The 23115-nt window shown below is 38.1% G+C and overlaps 1 protein-coding gene across 1 annotated transcript; it reads left to right on the top strand.

Moving 5' to 3' along the window:
* Positions 1-4020: 4020 nt before the first annotated feature.
* Positions 4021-4653, top strand: LOC131814100 (protein kinase C iota type-like; the record flags this gene model as incomplete). Its single annotated transcript, XM_059144790.1, has 1 exon — positions 4021-4653. A coding segment is annotated over one exon (552 nt), but the record flags the coding sequence as incomplete, so codon positions are not given.
* Positions 4654-23115: the final 18462 nt, after the last annotated feature.

Raw genomic sequence — 23115 nt, 5'->3', positions numbered from 1 at the left:
AGTTCAAGATCAAGGTGTCAATTCGGTTTTCAGGTGAGGGGTCTCTTCCTGGTTCGCACACAGTGGCTTTCTCACTGTCCTCACTGGTGGAGACAGAGAGGGAGCAGGCTTCCTATGAGGGTCTTGTTGTAATGGCACTAATCCCATCATGAGGACCCCACTCTCTGACCTCATTTAATCTTAATTCCTTTCCAAAGGTCCCACCTCCCTATACTATCACATTTGGTGGTTGGGGCTTCAATGTACAAATTTTGAGATGACACATTTCAATTCATAGGAAGAAGAATATAGTGTTTTTAAGTTTATATAAAATATTTAAAAAACCCCAAAAAGAAAAAAAGCGCTTCATAGTGGTTCTTTCTGAGGGGCGGGTTTGAAAGGCAGAGTAGGACCCTCCAGTTCATATCACTTAATGAAAATTAATGGGTAATTAACCAGAGATGTGATCATTTTGGTAGCATAATATCTGAATATCCAAAACACACTTTCTGAAAAAAAAAATCAAGTAAGATTGTGAAAGGAAAAATGATGATGGCATATTCCACAAAACTAGATGAGGAGGAATCTCAAAAGACCCCAGGAAATGTATGCGTGAGGTCAAACCAGCCCAAATCAGTATCTGTGGGATGGGAATTACAGGACATGAAAGAGCCAATCCACAACCTAAAAATGCTGCAGAAATCACTGTATCATCAACCTCTACTTGCCCCCAAAGACGAGGTCGTGCTTTGAGTCTGGAAGCCTGGGAGGGCTAAGAGCTAATGGCACAACTGGGAACGGTCCTGGCTTGCTGGGAATAGATCCTAATCCATGTAAAAGTTAAAAGGAGAATTACAAGGAGAAAGGTAAAAATAATCCTATTAACGCTGTAACAGATAGTGAAAACACAGCCACAAAGTGGATGCAATTGGAGCCAAGTATTTCATAGTGATCTAGAAGAATTAAGAAAACAATCAAAGCCTTGAAACAACATTCAGAAGTGGCAAAGTTCAGAAATGGTGTGGTTGAGTCAAAAAGATAATATATTACTGAATTATTTTGTAAACGAGTTCTCAAAAATTGGTTCCCTTTTGCTCAAAATTGACTGGAAATCTTGAATCCAAATGTTCAGTAAATAAGAGTGCGAAGAAGCTTCAGCATTTGAGAAACTGGCCAACTGTGGTTGTTGACAGGACACCTTGCTAGCAAGAAGACCCTGAAAATCACCCTGACAAAAGCAAAGGGAGAAAGTGAGCATATCAAAGAGAGCTCAGAGGGTGTACAGAATTTAATTCTGAACTTCTTTAAGTGTGATTTGGAATCTCTTGGATAGTGAGAAGAATTTTTGGTGAAGTTTCTATTTTAATTAGGTACATTTATGTTCTGACTAGGGCAGAAGGAAACAGAGAAGGCCTATGATTTCTGAGCATAGAAACTTGGTAAAACATTCAGAAGAATCATAAATAGAATCAACCGATTTAAAGTGATTTTTTCTTATAAAATTTTTTTCCTAAGAAAGGTTTTGTATAAAGACTAAAAAACAGTACCTGGTGAACATTTTGGTAAGATATACTTTTAATGTTTTTTAAAGAGACAAGAAAATTATCTGGTTAACAGAATTTGCTATGAATTTGCTATGATTCTACCAGTTAAGTTGAAAGGGGCATTTTCTCAAAAATATTTGGGTTTACAGAGAAAAGTCAATCAGAGGTCTCAAAAACAAATTAACCATAAAAAAAGTCTGAAAATTTCAGTAAGTTTTCCAACAAATTATACACAAGGTCGCATTAAAAAAAAATTATTTCTGAAAAGTACCAGTGACAGGCTATAACAAGCAGATATAGGTAAGAAATGATTTTGTGATTATGACCAAGACAGATTATTTTGCCTTTATCATCATTTAATGCTGACAGTCAAATAAGATTTTAAAGATCAATTTTAATATGTATAATATCACCATAGACAAAGTTTCTGTGTCCCCTCCACCCCTCAAATTCATGTTGAAACCTAACCCCAATGTGATGGCATTTGGAAGTGGGGCCTCTGAAAAGTGATTAGATCAGGAGCACAAAGTCCACAGGATGGGGTCAGTGAGTGCCCTTACAGAGAGGCTCACAGGAGCTCCCTTGCCCCTCCCAGTATGTGAGGACACAGTGAGAAGGCAGCGGCCCTTGAGCCAAGAAGCCCTTTCTCACCAGACTCTGAATCTGCTGGTGCCATGATCTTGGACATCCTAGACTTGAGAACTGTAAGAAATAAATGTCTGTTGTTTATGAGCCAACCAGGATATGACGTCTTGTAATAGCAGCTGGAACAGACCAAACCAACATATTATATGAATGTTATTTTAGTTTTCGGAAGTAATTCTATTTTTTCAAGTTCTTTTTTCCAATAATTTACTTTTTTCCTTCCTGGTAAGTGTACTCTTTAATCCCCATCCCCTATTAGGTCCATCCTCCTACCCACAGAAATACTTTTATTTTTAAAAATCATTTTGAATAGAACTTTCTATAGGTTCACCAATATAATAAAATTGAGTTACACATAAATAAATTTCTAAAATTCACATAATTTTATTTTTTCATGCCTTCCTTTACCTTCATAACTGTCCAGTTTGGAAAATAAATTATATGGCCATCTTCATCAGAATTAGATGACAGAGATTCACAGAGACCAAGGGACAGCATGGAAGGTGCAGAAGCAGACAGAAATCCTGCTTACATGGAAGCCTGGTATGTGAAAGACAACACCATATAAGGCAGGGGAAAATTTTCAGTGAACATTTCGATAACTGATATCAATACATGGTTACAGGATAACGGTACTAACAAATGCTAAAGGCAAAGGCTGACATTAACCTCACAAAAACACCGACTCCAGGCTGATTAAAATCAACTGTAAAAGGAAAAAGGATAAAACAAAGAACACAGGGAAATAACTTCCTTGTTTAAAGACAGGAATTAACTGTGTAAGCAACACACAAGAAATGCCACCGTAATTTATATTATTTAGGCACTGATGAATTAGTATCATAATACATAAAAGCTACCGAAATCTGTAGAAAGAAACTGGGAACACATACATAAGAAAGACATAAAATCCAACATAAATGTGCAAAAGAATAAAGAGGAACTTCAGAAAAAAGGGCATTCACATGACTAATAAACACGTGTTGAGGTTACTTAACGTCACCAATCAGGGAACTACCAAGGACAATCACAGTTTGATACAATTATATAGCAACAGATTGACAAAGAATTTTTTTTTAATGTAAGAATATGGAGTAGCAAAGATGAAAAGCAGCAGGAATTCTCACACATTTCTGGTAGCAGATGTACCCTGACGCAAACACTTTGGGTAACAGCTTGACCCTATCTTCTAAAATGTAAGGACATGCATATCCCGTGACCCAGAAGCTCACTTCTAGATACATGTCCTAACAAAATATGTGCTCTTCATATAGGATATGTGTATGTGACCGTCACATTATTTTTGTAGTTTCCTCAGACTGGAAACAACCCCAAGAAAATACCCCATCTATATTATAGTATGAGTAAGTAAAGTGTTGTCTATTCATAAGTTGAAATATAAAACCTCAATGACAGTGAATGAGTCATAACCTCAATCAATATTTTGCAAAGACAAAACCACAAGACCAGGGCATGTTGTTCAGGGATGCACATAGGCAGTAAGACTATGAAGAAATATAACTAGATAGAGGTTATCAGTGGGAAAGGAGGAAGGGGGCCACCCATCCTTCTCTTCCAGTCCAGTATAATAACTCTCTCACATCCACCTGAGGTGAGCCTGGACGCCCCCAGACCTGCTCCATCAAGATCACATCTGATTAAAGGAACAAATTGTTTAACACAGGCCTGAACTCCAAAGAGCCAGTGGGAGTTCAGTCTTGGAACCTTTAATACTTCTGGAAAGAGAGAACAGTACTCAAGTGTGGATCTGCTGGTGACTGAACTGCCACAGCAAGAAGGTAAGACTGTACAGTAAGAGACCCAAGGTCAGCGAGAGAAAGCAAAACATTAAAAACGTGGGACAAATTACATTGCTCCTGAAATTTTAAGAGGAGAAGATTATGGTTTCAGTGTCGATTGGTGGGCCCTTGGAGTACTAATGTTTGAGATGATGGCAGGAAGATCTCCATTTGATATTGTTGGAAGCTCTGATAACCCTGATCAAAACACAGAGGATTATCTCTTCCAAGTTATTTTGGAAAAGCAAATACGCATACCGCGTTCTCTCTCTGTAAAAGCTGCAAGTGTCCTGAAGAGTTTTCTCAACAAGGACCCAAAGGAACGATTAGGTTGTCATCCACAAACAGGATTTGCTGATATTCAGGGACACCCATTTTTTCGAAATGTTGATTGGGATATGATGGAGCAAAAGCAGGTGGTACCTCCCTTTAAACCAAATATTTCTGGGGAATTTGGTTTGGACAACTTCGATTCTCAGTTTACTAATGAACCTGTCCAGCTCACTCCAGATGATGATGACATCGTGAGGAAGATCGATCAGTCTGAATTCGAAGGTTTTGAGTACATCAATCCTCTTTTGATGTCTGCAGAAGAATGTGTCTGATCCTCATTTTCCAGCTATGCATTTTGCTTGTGTTGCCATTTAATGCATGAATAAACTTGTTACCACCTGGGAAAAAAAAAAAAAAAAAAAAAAAAAACGTGGGACAGTGTTAAGAACATCCTTGCAATTTCTGTATCTAAACTGGACAAAACAAAGTCTATATCTGGAACTGACTGCTCTTTGGGCCAACAAGCTGACTCTTTGCTTAGGACAATTTGATTCTTCTGTCCCTTGCAGCTAAGACATCCGATGTTCCCTTCATCACCAAAATGTGACCACTCACAATTTCACCTTCCAGTGTTCATATCTGACGGCCTCTGGCCTTAATATGGGGTACACAAGTAATTACGTAAAATCCAAGTACTTTGTACTTGAAATGCAGGAAGCAAAGTGGGTCTTTCTTTAAGTATTGCCTATGCCTTTGGTTTCCCACGACAGTTACCACCCACGAGAGTCCCGGTGTACACTACCCCTCCCCTCCTTCACTTCATTGTCTTGAAGCAAAATGAACACACAAGACTCGCGTGCTTAGTAAAGGTTGTGATGTCACACTCCATTTTAAATCCATCTTCACAGACTACTATGTTTGTGACTTGTTGCAAGTTAATTAACCCACATTAATTCAAGTTCATTGAAACCAACACCCTCCTCTGTAAAACTGATACTCCTAATAGTACCTGCCCACAAAGTTATTGTGAGGGCTAAATAAGGCACACGCAGAATCTCAAAGTGAAGGGCTTCCAAGTGCCGCTGTGCTGGTCAGTCTGTGTTCAGACCCTGGTGTGCCTCTGCCAGCCGTGAGCCCGCGGACAGACTAGTGCTTCAGGGTTCTCATCTGGAAAGTCAGGAAAATAACAGCAACAAAGTCACAGCACTGTTGCAAGATTTAGATAATAACAGGGCCTAGAACAGTGCTTAACAGTTAGTAATTGTCCAATAATTATTTTAAAAAGTAAATAATAAATTTACTTTTATTATTAAAGAATAATGCTACAAGAAAGTATGTGGCAGATAATAAATGTTAAGTACTAATAGCAAACATTACTAACATCAGTATTGAAAGCTTAGATGTAACTACTAACACAACAATCACCAAAGAATAGCAAGACATATTACCAACAACAGTGTGATGATAAACCTAACAACTGACATATTTCTTGGAACACAAAACTTACCAAACTAACACAGTAAGAAATAGAAAATCTGAATAGCCTCGTACCTATTAAAGGCATTTAATTCACAATCAGAAAATTTTCCACAAAGAAAATTTTGTTCCCAGGGGTGCCTGGGTGGCTCAGTGGGTTAAAGCCTCTGCCTTCGGCTCAGGTCATGATCCCAGGCTCCTGGGATCAAGCCCCGCATCAGGCTCTCTGCTCAGCGGGGAGCCTGCTTCGTCCTCTCTCTCTGCCTGCTTCTCTGCCTACTTGTGATCTCTGTCTGTCAAATAAATAAATAAATAAAATATTTAAAAAAAAAAAAAAGTAAAGAAAAGAAAATTCTGGTCCCAAATGGTTTCACTGTTGAATTCTACCAAACATTCAAGGAAAGAATAGTACTAATACACAAAATGTTTTTCAGATGATAGAAAAGGAAAACTCTGCCTTCATTTAGTAAGGCTGGCGTAACTGTTACCAAACCCTAGCAATGATATTACAAGTAAAACAAAACAGAACTGCAGACCAAGACCCCTTACGAACTTGAACAAAATATCAAGCAATATATCCAAAGTACAATCCACGAAGACTATATAGTTTTAACTTTGAACTGCACAGTTCATTTAACAAGTGAAAATCAATAAATGTAATTCAACATATTAATACAATGAAGGATATAAAGAATAGAAATATTGCAATAAATTCAGAAAAAGCATTTGACAAAATTCAACACTGATTCAGGATAAAAATTCTCAGCAAATTAAGAAATACGGGGACCTCCTCAGACTAATTCAGGGTATGCAGTAAATAAAAGATATAAAATTCAAAATATAAAATTTAGAAAATAAAATTCAAAGCCAACATTTACAGAAATATAAACTATTCAGGAAGAAATTCAACAAAAACCATGAGGCCTCTGTACACCAAAAAAATACATCCAACATTGTTGAGAGAGATCAAAGAATATCTAAATAAACAGAGACATGTACCATGTTTACAGAAGACTCAAGATTGTTAAGATATCAAAGGCCTTCAAATGTATCTATAGATTTGATGCAACTCCAGTGAAAATTCACGCTTTTAAGAAGATATCAGCTATCTAATTCTAAAATAAAAGAGAAAATGTAAAGGATCTAGTACAGCCAAAAATACACTGTAAATCTATTTGAGGGATCTGGGCGCCTTGCTGCAATGCTACAGTCATCAAGGAGAGAGAGGATGGTATCAGGAAAAAGATACAGTGGTACCTGGACGGCATGGCACAGAGATTTCAAAGTGCCAAAGAGCCTTTTTCAACAAATGGCACTGAACCAACAAAGTGCAGAGTGCTTTAGTGGGAGAATGAATGGACAAAATGTGTCATGTTCACACAAGGAATGGGTTCTTTGCCAACAGGAAGAAACTCTGGCCTGAGTATCGACCTGGATGAATCTCGGGAAAACCCTAAACTGAAGCCCCCACAAAAGATTACACACTAAATGATTCCATTTACATGAAGCTCAAGAAGAAGGACCAAAACAATGAAGCTGTAAGACAGAGTTTATGTACGGAGGGTGAAGGTTTCCTAGAGGAACTTCTACCACCACAGAAACGATTCATACTGTGAGTGAAGACATAAAAGGTACATTAGATGTCAAAACTCATCAAATTTTACATTTTTCCAAAAAATCCAGATGAAAACAGTGAAATGAGAAAAAATAAAACAAGACTTAAATACTCAGGTGGAACAGAAGGAAAGGGAACCCATAAAATAACTGGACCCAGAAGCTGGGCTTTCCACAATAATGTGGTAGATTCAGGGCACCTGCGTGCCTCAATCAGTTCAGCGTCTGCCTTTGGCTCAGGTCATGATCCCAGGGTCTTCGGACTGAGCCCTGCATCAAACTCAGTGGGGAACTTGCTTCTCCCTCTCTCTCTGCTGCTCCCCCTGCTTGTGCGCGCTCTCTCTCTCTCTTTCCCCCTTCCCCCCTCAAATAAATAAAATCTTTTAAAAAGGGGGGGGGGTAGATTGGTTTAGAAAAGCCCTACTGTTGGATATATCCTAAAATACTTTTTTAAATAAAGGAAAATCCAGAAAAATGAGTTTGGTATTTGGTGTCATTTTCCCATCAGAAAACTGCCAATTTAAATTGTGAAACCAAGAGTCCTAAGCCAAAATGACAGTTGAGAGGCTAAGAAGTTGAGTAGAGCTTTAGGTCTTTGCACACGGTTGAAGAGATAAAAATTAGACACAGTATAGAAGGATCATCATAAGACCCCCTAGAGAGTCCTTTCTTTCATTTTATTTCTAGGATGTATCCCACTGCAACTAAAGCTTTTAGGAGAGTGAGGCAATAAATTCACTGCCCTTTTGTAACCAGCTCCTACATCAGAAAGAAGTCATTGGGAGGGGAAGGAAAAACAAAATAAGATGAAAACAGAGAGGGAGGCAAACCATGAGACTCTTAACTCTAGAAAACATGCTGAGGATTGCTGGGTGTGGGGATGGGGTGACTGGGTGATGCGCACTGAGGAGGGCACTTGAAGTAATGAGCACTGGGTGTTATATGCAACCGATGAACCACTGAATTCTACCCCTGTAACTCCTAATGCCGTATATGTCCTGAGCAGGCGAGCAGAAGTGGGAGTCTTCCCTCACCCCAAGGACTTCCACGGGGCCTAAGTCACACCGGTACTGAGCCCAGCTTCCGAGCCAGCGCTACCTTCTTCTCTTGTTTCTCCAGAATTAGCTTCAATAATGGCAAGGACCCAGACTACTCTTCAATCTCTCACAGAAGTCTCCTTCGGTTTTTGTTTTTAAACATTTTATTCAATATAGAGAGTGCCTGCTCCCACAGCAGTTTTCTCGATAGGGCTGATTTTCCAAACTGCATTACAGATGAAGTATTTGCTGTGGTTTTTGCTGTGTGAGAAAATGAACATCAAAATTCTGGGAACCCTCCACATCACTTCATACTAGTTCATGTGCTCTGCGCATCAGTTTAAAAATGGAGGAATTTGAGGGTATGAGGCCAGATATAATTCTCAATGCCAGGCCCTGCAAACTTTCCATTTTTATCTGTCACTTCCTGTATAGGCCTGTCATTTCTCTAAAATGTTAGTGACATATTGTAACGCCAACTCACAACTCTCCACTCCTGTTTCTGGCACTGTATTTCCTGCAAATGTTTCTAGGTTCTGATGACACTGGGAGTTCAGGACTGTGCTTGACAGTCAATCCCACAGCAGCTAACCAGCCTTAAGGGCCTCCTGAGTCAGGGAAAAGGGTTTTTGTCACAAGATACATGTGCCATGTCCATCCTTTCCCATGGAGATACAAGTCCAATCTCCTGATACAAGTCTTCACTCTCAAAGCCTGTTTACACGTCAGCATCTACATTTTCCCATCACCGCGTGGTTTCTTGGCCTTCCTCTCATAAGCTGTCACCTGGAGCTCTCACACACGGAGCTCCAGGGCCTGTCTCTTCACTTTGAAACACCAACATACAACTCACAACAGTTCCAATGAAGATCGCTGGGTTTCCACAGTACCTCACTTAGAGGTGGGGCATTAGGGATCCTCACGGGTCAGGCCTAAGTGTCTCAGGGTCTGGTCACCCCAGACACAAGCATGTAGCAGGCATGGTCAAAGTCCATTCTCAGTTTTTTGTTTTTATTTTTTAAAGATTTCATTTATTTATTTGAGAGAGAGAGACAGTGAGAGAGAGCATGAGAGGCGAGAAGGTCAGAAGGAGAAGCAGACTCCCCATGGAGCTGGGAGCCTGATCCGAGACTCGATCCCAGGACTCCGGGTCCGTGACCTGAGCCAAAGGCAGTTGTTTAACCAAATGAGCCACCCAGGCGCCCATCCATTCTTGCAGTTTAATCCTACAAGATGATTTCATCTAAAATATAGTTGGTCTTTCATTTTAGTACAAAAACCCTATGTGAAAAGGCACGTGCAACGGAAGCCTCCTTAGGTACTATAGGAATGGAAAAATTAGTTCTGAGTAACGTCCTCCATAGCTTTGAAAATCCAAGCTGTCTCTGGAGGTTCTCTGAAAACCTTCATTTTGCTCATTTTTTTATGGTAAGAAATTTTAATCTTATTTTTGCTCTGCTTCCAAGTCTGTGTCATGGTTGCATTTCTGCTAAGCTTATCCAGGTCTGAATCCATGCATCCTTTCCACAACCATTACTGGAGATATTGGACACATTTCTGAATAAGTAAAAGTTTATGGAGATGGGCTCAATAAAGCAGTGGCTGGCTTTCCCACCATCTCCCTGGCTCTTTCCTTCTGCTGCATCTCCATACTGAAATCTTTCTCCTATAGTGTTTGGGGTTTAAAAACACTGAGAAGTGAATGGATCTCAGTCAGGTGCCTGCCCCACATTGTTGGTCATCCTTCTAGATAACTTTGAAGGGAATACTGTTCATTGATAGTGAGCACTGAATATGTAAGGCTGTCTTGGGGGGCATTATGTAGCGTTCACAAGTTCTAGTAAGGAACAGGTGTTTAAGTCTTCACCTCTCCTCAATGTCCCCAGTCCAGTGGCTACATCATTGACTGCCCTGGTGGCTATCTTAAGACACTCTTACCAATTATTTTAAAGGAACCTTCTCCAGGACCTTAGATGCCTAAACTTCCCCTCACTAGCCCTCTCCATAAGCTCTGAATACAATGACCAATTCAAGACCTCACATCATTCTGCCACCTACAATTCATTTCTCCTTGGTGTTTGTTGTTCACAAGGAAGAGACAGAATCATATTGACTTGTCTATTACAGATTTATGTTTTTCAAATCTAAGTTTGCCTTTCTACCATTTTTTAATCATTTTATTCATCCCCAATCAGGAGACCAGTTTGGCAATAATACACCAAAATGTAAAACGAGTACAACATGTGACTCAAAAATGCTTTTTTCCATGAAACGGTCTGAAAAAAATTCCTACAAAACAAAATTCTATGTATAAGGATGTTCACTGGAATACTTAAAATGATTTTAAGAAATAAAAAAGGGGGCAAAGCATAATCTAATCCTCTATTTAAAAAAAAAAGACTGGTTCATAAATTATGATGTGTACACATGGAACAATCATTTTTTAAAAAAGAATTTTGATGAATTAACTGATGCAATTTCAAGTCTTGCAGTTTTTGTGATCCTGTGTGTAATAGATATTTCTTATATTTTGGATGACCAGTAACTGGTCTCCTTCCTGTTAACAACCTGGATATTTCTGAGAAACAACGGCTGCCTTCATCTACAGAAACCAGAGACTTGAACCTTATCTTCCCAATGGCACAAGCACGAGGAGACACAGGAGACAGTCTTAGCAGCTGAGTGCAGTCTCACAGATCTTGGAATTTAAGCCAATGGCAAAGGGTGGTAGGTGAGCACATCTGTAATGCCTTAATGCAAACCATGACACTGTCCCACACTTGCCCAAAGCTACTGCTCCATGATGTTCAACAGGATCCTTGCTTCCTGTGCCTGGATATCTAGTTCCCATTAAACACATATTTTTAATAAATGCACACAGTGGGTAATGAAATGTATATACTTAATTGAAAGAGAAACAATATGTCTGTTTTACTTCTCTCTATTTCCTGAAAACGTTTCCTGGGTGAGTCTAGTTAAACGTATACTTCCTAACTCATTTGTTTATGGCAACCTGGGATCTGTCATCAGTCATGCCCCATTACATTTTGCTCTATAAAATAGTAGTTTCCACACATTTTTTTTCCTGCTGCAGGCATAAATGAAGATATTCCCATGCGTGACACACTTCTGTGATACATCCAGATTTTCTATATCCAACCTTGCTAATTTTGTTGGAAAAAATCAATCTACTTTTTTTTTTTTTTTTGCAACAAATTGTGAAGGAACAGCAGTATTTATCCAAAGTAACTGACTACATATTTCAATTATTTTTGGTAAGCACATATTTCTGTATCTTGTGTAAACCACTTATTTCTCTCCAATTCAAAAAAGGCAATTCTGAAATGTTATGTCCCAATGTGAGAGGTGGAAATTTTAAGGGTATTGTGTTTTACAGAATACAAGTTTTGAACTCAGTGTTAAGTTGAACAATAGGAAAAAATTATGTATTTTGCACACCTGAAAATATACACTGAGATTTTCATCTTCTCCACACATTCTATAACTGATCAAGACACAGGTGTGTCTTGACTCTGCTAGGAAAAGCTGCTTGCATAGGGATTGAGGGCATGAACACCTGATGGTCTGTTCATAAAACATCTGTTTTAGTTGCGATGCTCTGCCATTCTTAGCGGGGTTTTTCCACCAACATGTCTCATGGTTAGCTTTCAGTGACAGAAATATAAAAAAACCAGGGTCATGATTCTACATATATATATATATATATATTGGTTTAATAGAGTTTTTCTTTTTTAATTACGTTCAATAAGACTGTAACATATTTTATCATCAGACTCTAAGTAGGTGCACCTTGATCAAACTCATTTTTGATCAGGGTCCTTATGTCTGTACTATGAATATAATTAATTATTGAGTCAGAAAGAACAAGTGATACACAAGGAAAAGATGAATCATGAGTAAACACTAGGCAATGTTTTTACAGTCACTGAGGGCAGACCACATGATGAGGTATCTGGGACTTAACATGGAGCAATACTGGTGTGGTGAATTCAAAAGCACACTGATGACCACAAGTATTACAACAGAAAACAGAATAGCCTGGAACTTATTTTAACGAGTTGACTATTTATATAACAGCACATGTGGTATATACATTATTTAATAAAGGAATAATTATGAAATATATGACTGTGTCAATTTCATTCAGTCAATATTGGAATGTTTACTTTAGGCAGGCAACTGGAATTTTTTTGGATATAAAAAAGCTAATATAAATTTTTACACAGTGTCGGGAGGCTCCCAAACTAGTAAGGAATACAGGCAGAGAAAGAACTAAAAATAAAGTATGTTTTTACATTCTTAATATTCAGGGAGTTCTTTAAAATCAACAGGGAATGGAAGAAGGATGAAATGACAAAGCATATGGGCAAAGATAAATGGCCTTCACAGATGAAGTTCAACTACTAGCTACCAGTCAAGATGAAACTCACTATTAAAAAGAAAAAGGAGTGCAATGGCAACTCCTGGGTATTTACCCCAAAGATACAGATGTCGTGAAAAGAAGGGCCATCTGTACCCCAATGTGTATAGCAGCAATGGCCACGGTCACCAAACTGTGGAAAGAACCAAGATGCCCTTCAACGGACGAATGGATAAGGAAGGTGTGGTCCATATACACTATGGAGTATGATGCCTCCATCAGAAAGGACGAATACCCAACTTTTGTAGCAACAGGGACAGGCCTGGAAGAGATTATGCTGAGTGAAATAAGTCAAGCAGAGAGAGTCAATTATCATATGGTTTCACTTATTTGTGGAGCATAACAAATAGCATGGAGGACATGGGGAGTTAGAGAGAAGGGAGTTGGGGTAAATTGGAAGGGGAGGTGAATCATGAGAGACTGTGGACTCCGAAAAACAATCTGAAGGGTTTGAAGTGGCATGGGGTTGGGAGATTGGGGTACCAGGTGGTGGGTTTTATGAGGGCAAGGATTGCATAGAGCACTGGGTGTGGTGAAAAAATAATGACACTGTTATGCTGAAAATAAATAAATTTTAAAAAATTTAAGAAAAAAAGAAAAAGGAAATATTAAAAGAAAGGAGTGGGGAAAGAAATTAACCCCCAAAAATTTGGCAAAATTTAAAAGAATAAGACACAGCAATGGTGACAAGGATAGGAGTTTTGAGCAAATAGCATAAAATTTTGAAGCATTTATTAATAATACTTACTGTAGGGGCACCTGGGTGGCTCAGTGGGTTAAGCCTCTGCCTTTGGCTCAGGTCATGATCTCAGGGTCTTGGGATTGAGCCCCACATTGGGCTCTCTGTTCAGTGGGGAGTGTGCTTTCCCCTCCCACTCTGCCTGCCTCTCTGTCTACTTGTGATCTCTCTTTCTCTGTCAAATAAATAAATAAAATCTTTAAAAATTAAAAAAAACTTACTTGTAAATATAATCTGGAAATATTTATAACTAGTTAGAATTAATGTTCTTGAGTCAAAAATTCCAATCCTAGAAATTTACCAAAATGAAATAATTACACAAAGATATGAGATAAGTATATTTCTCATATATGTTTTGGTTCTTCATACTATGATTTTTTTTTAAAGATTTTATTTATTTATTTGACAGAGATCATAACCAGGTAGAGAGGCAGGCAGAGAGGCTAAGCAGAGAGCCCGATGCGGGGCTCGATCCCAGGACCCTGGGATCATGACCTGAGCCAAAGGCAGAGGCACCTGAGCCCCCCCAGGTGCCCCCATCCTATGATTTTTTGAAATAAGAATGGCCATCAACAGGAGATTATTTGGATACATTTTGATATTGCCATAATATGATACATCATTCAGTCACTGGAGGTAATAAGGCAGAGTTATATAAACTACTTTAGAGATCTGTCCTCTTCAGAAAGATAAGGGGAGACTGTTAAAGATAAAAAAGCAAAGTGCAAAATAAAAATAGTAACTGAGTTCGTGTGAAAGTCTCTTGCTCCCATTGAAACAAGAAAATACTGAGTAAAACAAAAGCATGCTTCTCTTTAATGCCATCAAGAGCAATGTGTGTGAACAGATATAAATTAAATAAATTCTGGAGAGGATAAGCCCTTCTTTAGGGAGCAAAGAGAGACAGTTGCCTAAACTAAGTAGAAGCACATGACTGATGAAAGTAAAGAAATCTTTCTAGGAAAAGAAGAAGGTGGCCAAGCTTTTATTAACATCTTTGCTTGGAAAATCTTGTTAGTAATCTTGTTAGTAACAAGTAGTTACTAACAAGTTAGTAACAAATCTTGAAGTAACAAGAAGAGTGTCAAACACAGAAAAAAGGTTACCTTCCCTTGACAGTTCTCCTCCACAAGAATGTGCTATGTTAACTGAGGTGGAGCAGAGCTGAGAAACAGGGCAGCTCTGGAGCTGAAGTCAGAGCTAAGCTGAATATAACTAAAGCTACAAACAGACTCAGTCCAGATAACATAGAAGATCAAAGACAACATTCCCTCTGTCGACTCAAGAAGTTTAGGATTGGGAAAAAAAGCAAAGATCCTTCCTTGTATCTCATTTGAAACCAGAAGTAAAGTAAAACTTATAAATTTGCAATTGCTTAACCTTCTTTTTTTTTTTTATAAATTAATTAATTTATTTTCAGAAAAACAGTATTCATTATTTTTTCACCACACCCAGTGCTCCATGTAATCCGTGCCCTCTCTAATACCCACCACTTGGTACCCCAACCTCCCAACCCCCTGCCACTTCAAACCCCTCAGATTGTTTTTCGGAGTCCATAGTCTCTCATGATTCACCTCCCCTTCCAATTTCTCCCAACTCCTTCTCCTCTCTAACACCCCCTGTCCTCCATGCTATTTGTTAGGCTCCACAAATAAGTGAGATCATATGATAATTGACTCTCTCTGCTTGACTTATTTCACTCAGCATAATCTCTTCCAGGCCTGTCCATGTTGCTACAAAAATTGGGTATTCGTCCTTTCTGATGGAGACATAATACTCCATAGTGTATATGGACCTTAACCTTCTTGATTCATGGTGTTAGCTACTTTTGATTCATTTTGTTAGCTACTAAGGTTAGGCTCCTATCAAGGGAAAGTATGTTTTCCAGAGGAGAAAAACAAAACAAAATAAAACGACCTTATACAAAATGTCTATCTAGCATACCACAATGATTAGAGACATACAAATATACAGGGAAATGGTACTCACAATCAAAAATAATAATAACAACAGTCAATAGGGCCAGAACAAAAGATGTCCTAGATGTTGGAATTAGGAAGCAAGAATTAAAGGCTAAGATAAAGCCATTAACAATTAAATAACTAAATGAAAAGACTGCTGGAGACAAGGATATTAATTCATAGGAAAAGATGGTTAGAATATGTGGACCAGGATTTTAACGGAGGAACAAAGACTTTAAACTAATACTAAGCAGACGTTATAGAACTAAAAGATTAAAAATATCAAGTGAAGTACATAATGACTTTAACAACACATCTGACATAGCAGAAGAAATAATTGGTGAACTTGAATAAAGGTAAGTAAGAAATATTCTAACCATAAAACATTAAAATAAAAAAAAAGAAATCAAACATCATGTCAGGGAACTCTAGGAAATCAAATAAACTTAACCATATTTGATACTGGATTTCTAAAAAGAGAGAAGAGAGGATAAAGTAAGAAATGATCAGAAGAGAAACAGAGCTAAGTTTAACCAAACTGGTAAACAATCAACCCATAAATCAAAGAAGTTTCACAAACCCCAAGAACAAAAACCACTGGAGATCACATTCATGTATACCAGAGTACAAGAATGAACATTAAAAATGAAGACTAAACCTCAAAAGCATCAGAGAAAAAGGACTTGTCATATTCATGAAAAGTGTGATGAAGAATGATAGCTGAGGGGGCGCCTGGGTGGCTCAGTGGGTTAAGCCGCTGCCTTCCTCTCAGGCTCTCTGCTCAGCAGGGAGCCTGCTTCCTCCTCTCTCTCTCTCTCTGCCTGCCTCTCTGCCTACTTGTGATCTCTCTCTGTCAAATAAATTAAAAAAAAAAAAAAAAAGAGAATAATAGCTGACATCTCATCAGAAACAATGGAAACACAAAGTTAATGAATGATACCTTTAAAGTGTTGAAACTATAAATTGGCAATATGAAATCCTATTTTCAGCAAAATAACTTTAAAAGACAAAAACTAAATATAAAAGTTTTTAGGGACATCTGAGTTTCTGTCTGGTAGTTTTTCTTTTCAGCCTGAAAAACCTTGCTTAGCATTTCTTAAGGTGGCTCAGCTGTCAACAAATTTTCTCAGTATTTATTTTCTGAAAGCTTTTATTTCACCTTTACCATTTAAAATTATCTTTATAGGAACACCTGGGTAGTTCAGTCAGTTAAGGATCTTCCTTCAGTTCATGTCATGATCTCAAGGGTCCTGGGATCCCCCAAGTCTCTGCTCAACAGGGAGTCTGCTTCTCCCTGTCTCTCTGATCCCCCACCCCTGCTCACACTCCTGCACTCTCTCTCAAATAAATAAAATCTTATAAAAAGTAAATAAAATTAACTTTATAAATTATACTTTACATAAAATAGGCAAATTCTAAGTACACGATTAGATGAATACTAACAAAGTCATACACCTATATGGCTACCACGTAATTCAAGGTATAGAACATTTCTGTCACTCCAGAAAGTGTTCTGCCTCCTTTGAATGCAATCCCAATCCACTTGTCACCCAAACAATTTATCTGGTTTGTATCACCATATATTGTATTCTCTGTTTTGGAACTTCAAATAAATAGAACCACGAAGTATGTATTATTTTGTTTCTAGTTTGTATCACATAGCATGTTTTTGAGTTTCACTGACGTGTAAATCAGCATTTCATTACTTTTTATTGATGAGTAGTATTACAATTTATAAATATAAGTTATGTATTCATTCATCACTTATAGATCAATATTTAGATTATTTCCATTTGAAGCCATTATGAATAAAGTGGTAGTGTGTGATAGTCTTCCTGAACATAATTTTATTTCCTTTGGAAAAACACCTAGTATCAAGAAAATGAAACAAAACTTGCCAAAGTACCATTTAATTCTTTTAACAAAATATAAGGGTTCTAGTTGTTTTATAATCTGGTCAATACTCATTTTAATTGTATTCACTCTACTGGTTGTGAAATAGGATGTCATTATGGTTTTAGTTTGCATTCCCCTAATCACCAATGCATTTGAGCACCTGTTCTATTTATTGGCCAATCCTATGTCTTTATTTATTTATTTATTTATTTATTTTTGTATAGTGTCTAAACAGGACAGAACTTACATCCGGAATACATAGTTAATCCTTACAATGAAGTAATTAGAAGATAAAAACCTCCACAAAAACAACAGGCAGACCTGTTTGGCCTCCTGAATATAGTCATAGCTATAGAAGTCCATAAATAGCCATGCTATCTCACAATCTCTGTAAAGAAAGGTAATGAATAGATTATTTGAAATAGTGAGGGAATTTCACTGACCAGATAGAACTCTATATTTGTTTTATCAACTGTTGTGATCAATAATACATCATTTTGTGTGTGGTATTTCCATGTGGTGATAGCAAAACTGAATGTTTATCTGCTTCCTAAGACTTTATAAGTCTTTTAGAATACATTATATCACATCTTCTTGATCTATTCATCTGTTGATGGACATCTAGGTTCTTTCCATAAGACAACTATCATATGATCTCCCTGATATGAGGAAGTGGTGATGCAACATGGGGGCTTAAGTGGGTAGGAGAAGAATAAATGAAACAAGATGGGATTGGGAGGGAGACAAACCATAAGTGACTCTTAATCTCACAAAACAAACTGAGGGTTGCTGGGGGGAGGGGGTTTGGGAGAAGGGGGTGGGATTATGGACATTGGGGAGGGTATGTGCTTTGGTGAGTGCTGTGAAGTGTGTAAACCTGGTGATTCACAGACCTGTAACCCTGGGGATAAAAATATATGTTTATAAAAAATAAAAAATTTAAAAAAAAAAGAATACATTATATCATTCACTATCAAAATATTGCTATAAGGACAAAGATTATAAGTTTTCCTATTTTTTGTCTTATTATTTGTTCTTTTTTTTTTTCTCTTTATAGGTAAACAAACTGAGCTCCTGCTAATTTATGAACTTTCCTGGGCCAAATAGAAGATGATAATTTTTAAAGAATGTGATCATTTTTGTAGCACTTACTGAAATCTAGTTCCTCTATCCCCATAAACATTATTTTCTCACTACAACCAAATTTTAAGCCCATTCTTTGAAGTAAAGTAAAATGTGTAACTTAAGATATACTCAAAACTGAATCTGCAAAGAGGAGAAAATGGGCAACCACTACCCCTGCCTTCATGCACCGTTACATGCTTCCTTGAGTGTCTGAGAGGAGGTGCTGACTCTCGCAGTTAACTTGAGTACATTAAAGGATGACGGCTGTTAGTTTACTTCATATTAGCATTCATTTTCTAGATTCTCCTTTCTGACTAGAAATATCGCTTCCACTCCACTCACCATGGCAACAAAACAGCTGAAGATTCTTACAGCTTGCCTAGTGAAGAAAAATACTTGAAAATATCTTTTGATGCTAAAATTGGCTTTGTTTTCACAGTACCACATGAAGCAACTGAGGATGAGGGATATCACCATACATTTCAGATGGATTTACCCAGCAGGAGCATCGAAGGGATACAGGAGAGGAGAGGAGAGGAGAGGAGAGGAGAAGAGAGTGAAGAGAAGGGGAGGGAAGGGGAGGGAAGCAGATGGGAAAGGAGGGGAAAGACAAAGGAGATAATATCATGTTTACATACTTGAAGACATGGTTATCTACAGATGTGCTCCCACAAACCCTCCTTCATTTACATCACTGCATTCACTTGGTTGCTGGGTACTTCTTGGCTGTCTCCACCAAGTAGACTATGATATCCTAAAGGGCAGAGACCACTGGCTGTTCATCTTCGAACCTCCATCATTATATTTAGGAGTGTGTTAGATAAAAGAATAAAGCAAAACTTTTATGTAAGAACGAAAAAAAAAAACATAGAAACCATAGAATAGTTAATTTCAAACAACTTTAGGAATCTTCACATAAAAGGAATCACAAGAACATTGCCTTTCTTGAATGTATTATTTGTGGTAAAACATGCTAATCAGGCTATTTTCCTTTCTCCCCAGACAGGTTGCAGAGCCCTCAGTGAAAAGTATTTGCTTAGATGCTTAACATCTGATTGCGCTAAACTAAACACATCTGGAAAGGTAAATACCTTGCTAAATAAGGTAGATAATGAATTACAAAGCTAAGCTGATATGATTACTTTTCTTTTCATAGTTCTTGTTGGTATATATAACTGAGCTTTGATTATATATCTTGAAGAATGGCTATGTTGCATTTCAGTACTGAAACACTTTTCTGGGCTTCCGATGCAGGAGAAAGTTTCCTGAAAACAAGCTGTGTCTAACAGCCATGTTGATCATTCTTCTGGCTCATAGTCAGCAACAAACAATGGTCTCCATTTTGGGAGAGGTAAATTGTAGTGTGCTGTCCAATGTTTAACAATAAGCTCTCCAGAAGGCGTTGGGGGGGGGGGAGTCTGTGTTTGTAGTGTGTGCCTTTTTCTACAGGGTAAATACTGCCGCCATGACCAATTTCAAGCTGACAACACAATGTCACTGAATACAGACATGGGAAGAATTATGCAGTAGTTCATGGTGATGTGGTACCTCCACCATAGAAATAAAGGTCACAAATCTCAAGAGCACAAGTAATAAAAAAAGTTAAACAGTGATGTGTCTTGAGTATGTTTTATTCCTGTTTTGATGTAATTCATTTAATTTTATACCATTTGTTATAAAGGCGATGTTGAAGTTTTAGCTATCTTCTGTCATGAGTGGGCAGGAGCCCTCTCCAGCATACTACTGGATATTGGCTGATTCCCTAAAATGGCTCCTCTTGGCCTGAGTAAGGAAGTGTGCAGTGCTCCTCCCATTGTCCAACTACGGCACAGACACAGAGCAACAGGCGTAACTGTGTCCTTTATCTGTAAAACCAGGGATTTTCAGAAAGTCAGAGACAGAGAACTAGTAGAGTACCATGTTGTCATATTCTCGTGCCATGCTTGCCATCATGTTGGGCAGGACTGACACCAAGGAAGTATACAATAAAAGGATCCAATCCTCTACATCAGCCCGTGTTATTATGAAGAAAGGAGGGCAGAGAACATGAAGTCTATTATGTAACAGTGGGATCTTCCTGCTAAGGAAGTAACTTGTTTGAAAGTAAGAATTTCTAGAGCTGCCATTGAATCCGTTTATACGTGCTGAATCAGATTCTGGCAGACTCCTGGAAGGGAGAAGGAAATGAGCTTCTAGAGCACTTTGGATGTGTTTTGCTTTATCCCACACCGACTTAGAAGATTCCCAAAATAGAGTAACCTTGGCTATATGATGAAATTGTTTTCTTTTTTTCAGGCTAGGTATTAGCTTTCCTCTTTTCCTAAATGGTTTAGACTGATCCCAGAAGTTCTTGGGTCTCTTTATGAGGCAGGCAGTCAGCTTCAGATCTACTAGTGGAGTCTGAACTATTGAAGGGAGTAGTGACTTCACAGTCAATTCTGTTGTCAGCAAAGGAAGTAACAGAGAGGATCTACAAAAGCAGTAAGCACCCAAGTGTGTAAAGTCTGCATTGCAAGATGTATGGGCTTTAATCAAGCCAAAAGGAAATCGGCGACATGCTTTACCAGCTACCATTTTTAGCATAAATTCCAGCCAGAATGACCAGGGAGTAAACTTAACGAACTACTCTATAGAGAAGATCAGTAAGAAACCAGAGGATGTGAAGAACAAACTAGAGGATGGAAGACCCCTACTCAGCTGCATGTGATACAGCAAGCTTCCTCATATACATGGGCATCATCTGGGTGGAGGAATGAGGATGGGGTAATACTAGAGACTGAATATATTTTTTTCTAAAAGCAATGAGAGATTCCTCAAAGGACTATTTGGATGGTGCCATGGAACCAGGTTTAATACATTGGAGTTATTTTCCCACTTACAAGTGGGAAGAGAGTTATAAAAGAAAGGAATGCTTCAAAAAAAAAAAAAAGAGAGAGAGAGAGAGAGAAGAAAGTTAAGTTTACTTTGCAGATTTGAATATGAAATTGATAAAACCAGACTTTTCCATAAAATGTTCTTAGCAATCCAAGACAAGGCTCCCATAGGGAGTGGTACCAATCTTACTGTATTCACTTCGGTGAGTAAGACATTAAATGTTCCTCTTATTTTAATATTTCAATATATTATTATTTTTTAGATTTATTTTTATTTATTTTCAGCATAAGAGTATTCATTATTTTTGCACCACAGCCAGTGCTCCATGCAATCTGTGCCCTCTATAATACCCACCACCTGGTACCCCAACCTCTCACCCCCCACCCCTTCAAAACCCTCAGATTGGTTTTCAGAGTCCATACTCTCTCATGGTTCACCTCCCCTTCCAATTTCCCCCAATTCCCTTCTCTTCTCTAACTCCCCATGTCCTCCATGTTATTTGTTATGCTCCACAAATAAATGAAACCATATGATAATTGACTCTCTCTGCTTGACTTATTTCACTCAGCATAATCTCTTCCAGGCCCGTCCATGTTGCTACAAAAGTTGGGTATTTGTCCTTTCTGATGGAGGCATAATACTCCATCATGTATATAGACCACATCTTCCTTATCCATTTTTCCGTCGAAGAGCATCTTGGTTCTTTCCACAGTTTGGCAACTGTGGTCATTGCTGCTATAAACATTGGGTTACAGATGCCCTTCTTTTCACTACATCTGTATCTTTGGGGTAAATACCCAATAGTGCAATGGCAGGGTCATAGGGAAGTTCTATTTTTAGTTTCTTGAGGAATCTCCACACTGGTCTCCAAAGAGGCTGCACCAACTTGCATTCCCACCAACAGTGGAAGAGGGTTTCCCTTTCTCCACATCCCCTCCAACACATGTTGTTTCCTGTCTTGCTAATTTTGGCCATTCTAACTGGTGTAAGGTGATATCTCAATGTGGTTTTAATTTGAATTTCCCTGATGGCTAGTGATGAACATTTTTTCATGTGTCTGATAGCCATTTGTATGTCTTCATTGGAGAAGTGTCTGTTCATATCTTCTGCCCATTTTTTGATATGATTGTCTGTTTTGTGTGCGTTGAGTTTGAGGAGTTCTTTATAGATCCTGGATATCAACCTTTTGTCTGTACTATCATTTGTAAATATCTTCTCCCATTCCGTGGGTTGCCTCTTTTTTTTTAAATTAAATTTATTTATTTTCAGCATAACAGTATTCATTATTTTTTCACCACACCCAGTGCTCCATGCAATCCGTGTCCTCTTTGTTTTCTTGACTGTTTCCTTTGCTGTGCAGAAGCTTTTGATTTTGATGAAGTCCCAAAAGTTTATTTTCGCTTTTGTTTCCTTTGCCTTTGGAGACATATCTTGAAAGAAGTTGCTGTGGCTGATATCGAAGAGATTACTGCCTAGAGGTAAAGGATCTGTATTCGAGGAACTACAGAACACTCATGAAAGAAACTGAAGAAGACACAAAAAGATGGAATACCATTCCATGCTCTTGGATTGGAAGAATAAACATTGTTAAAATGTCTATAGTGCCTAGAGCAATCTATACTTTTAATGCCATTCCAATCAAAATTCCACCGGTATTTTTCAAAGAGCTGGAGCAAATAATCCAAAAATTTGTATGGAATCAGAAGAGACCC

Source organism: Mustela lutreola, chromosome 13 (assembly GCF_030435805.1).
Source record: "Mustela lutreola isolate mMusLut2 chromosome 13, mMusLut2.pri, whole genome shotgun sequence".
Taxonomy (NCBI): Eukaryota; Metazoa; Chordata; class Mammalia; order Carnivora; family Mustelidae; genus Mustela; species Mustela lutreola.
This window is presented reverse-complemented; position numbering and strand designations above follow the sequence as displayed.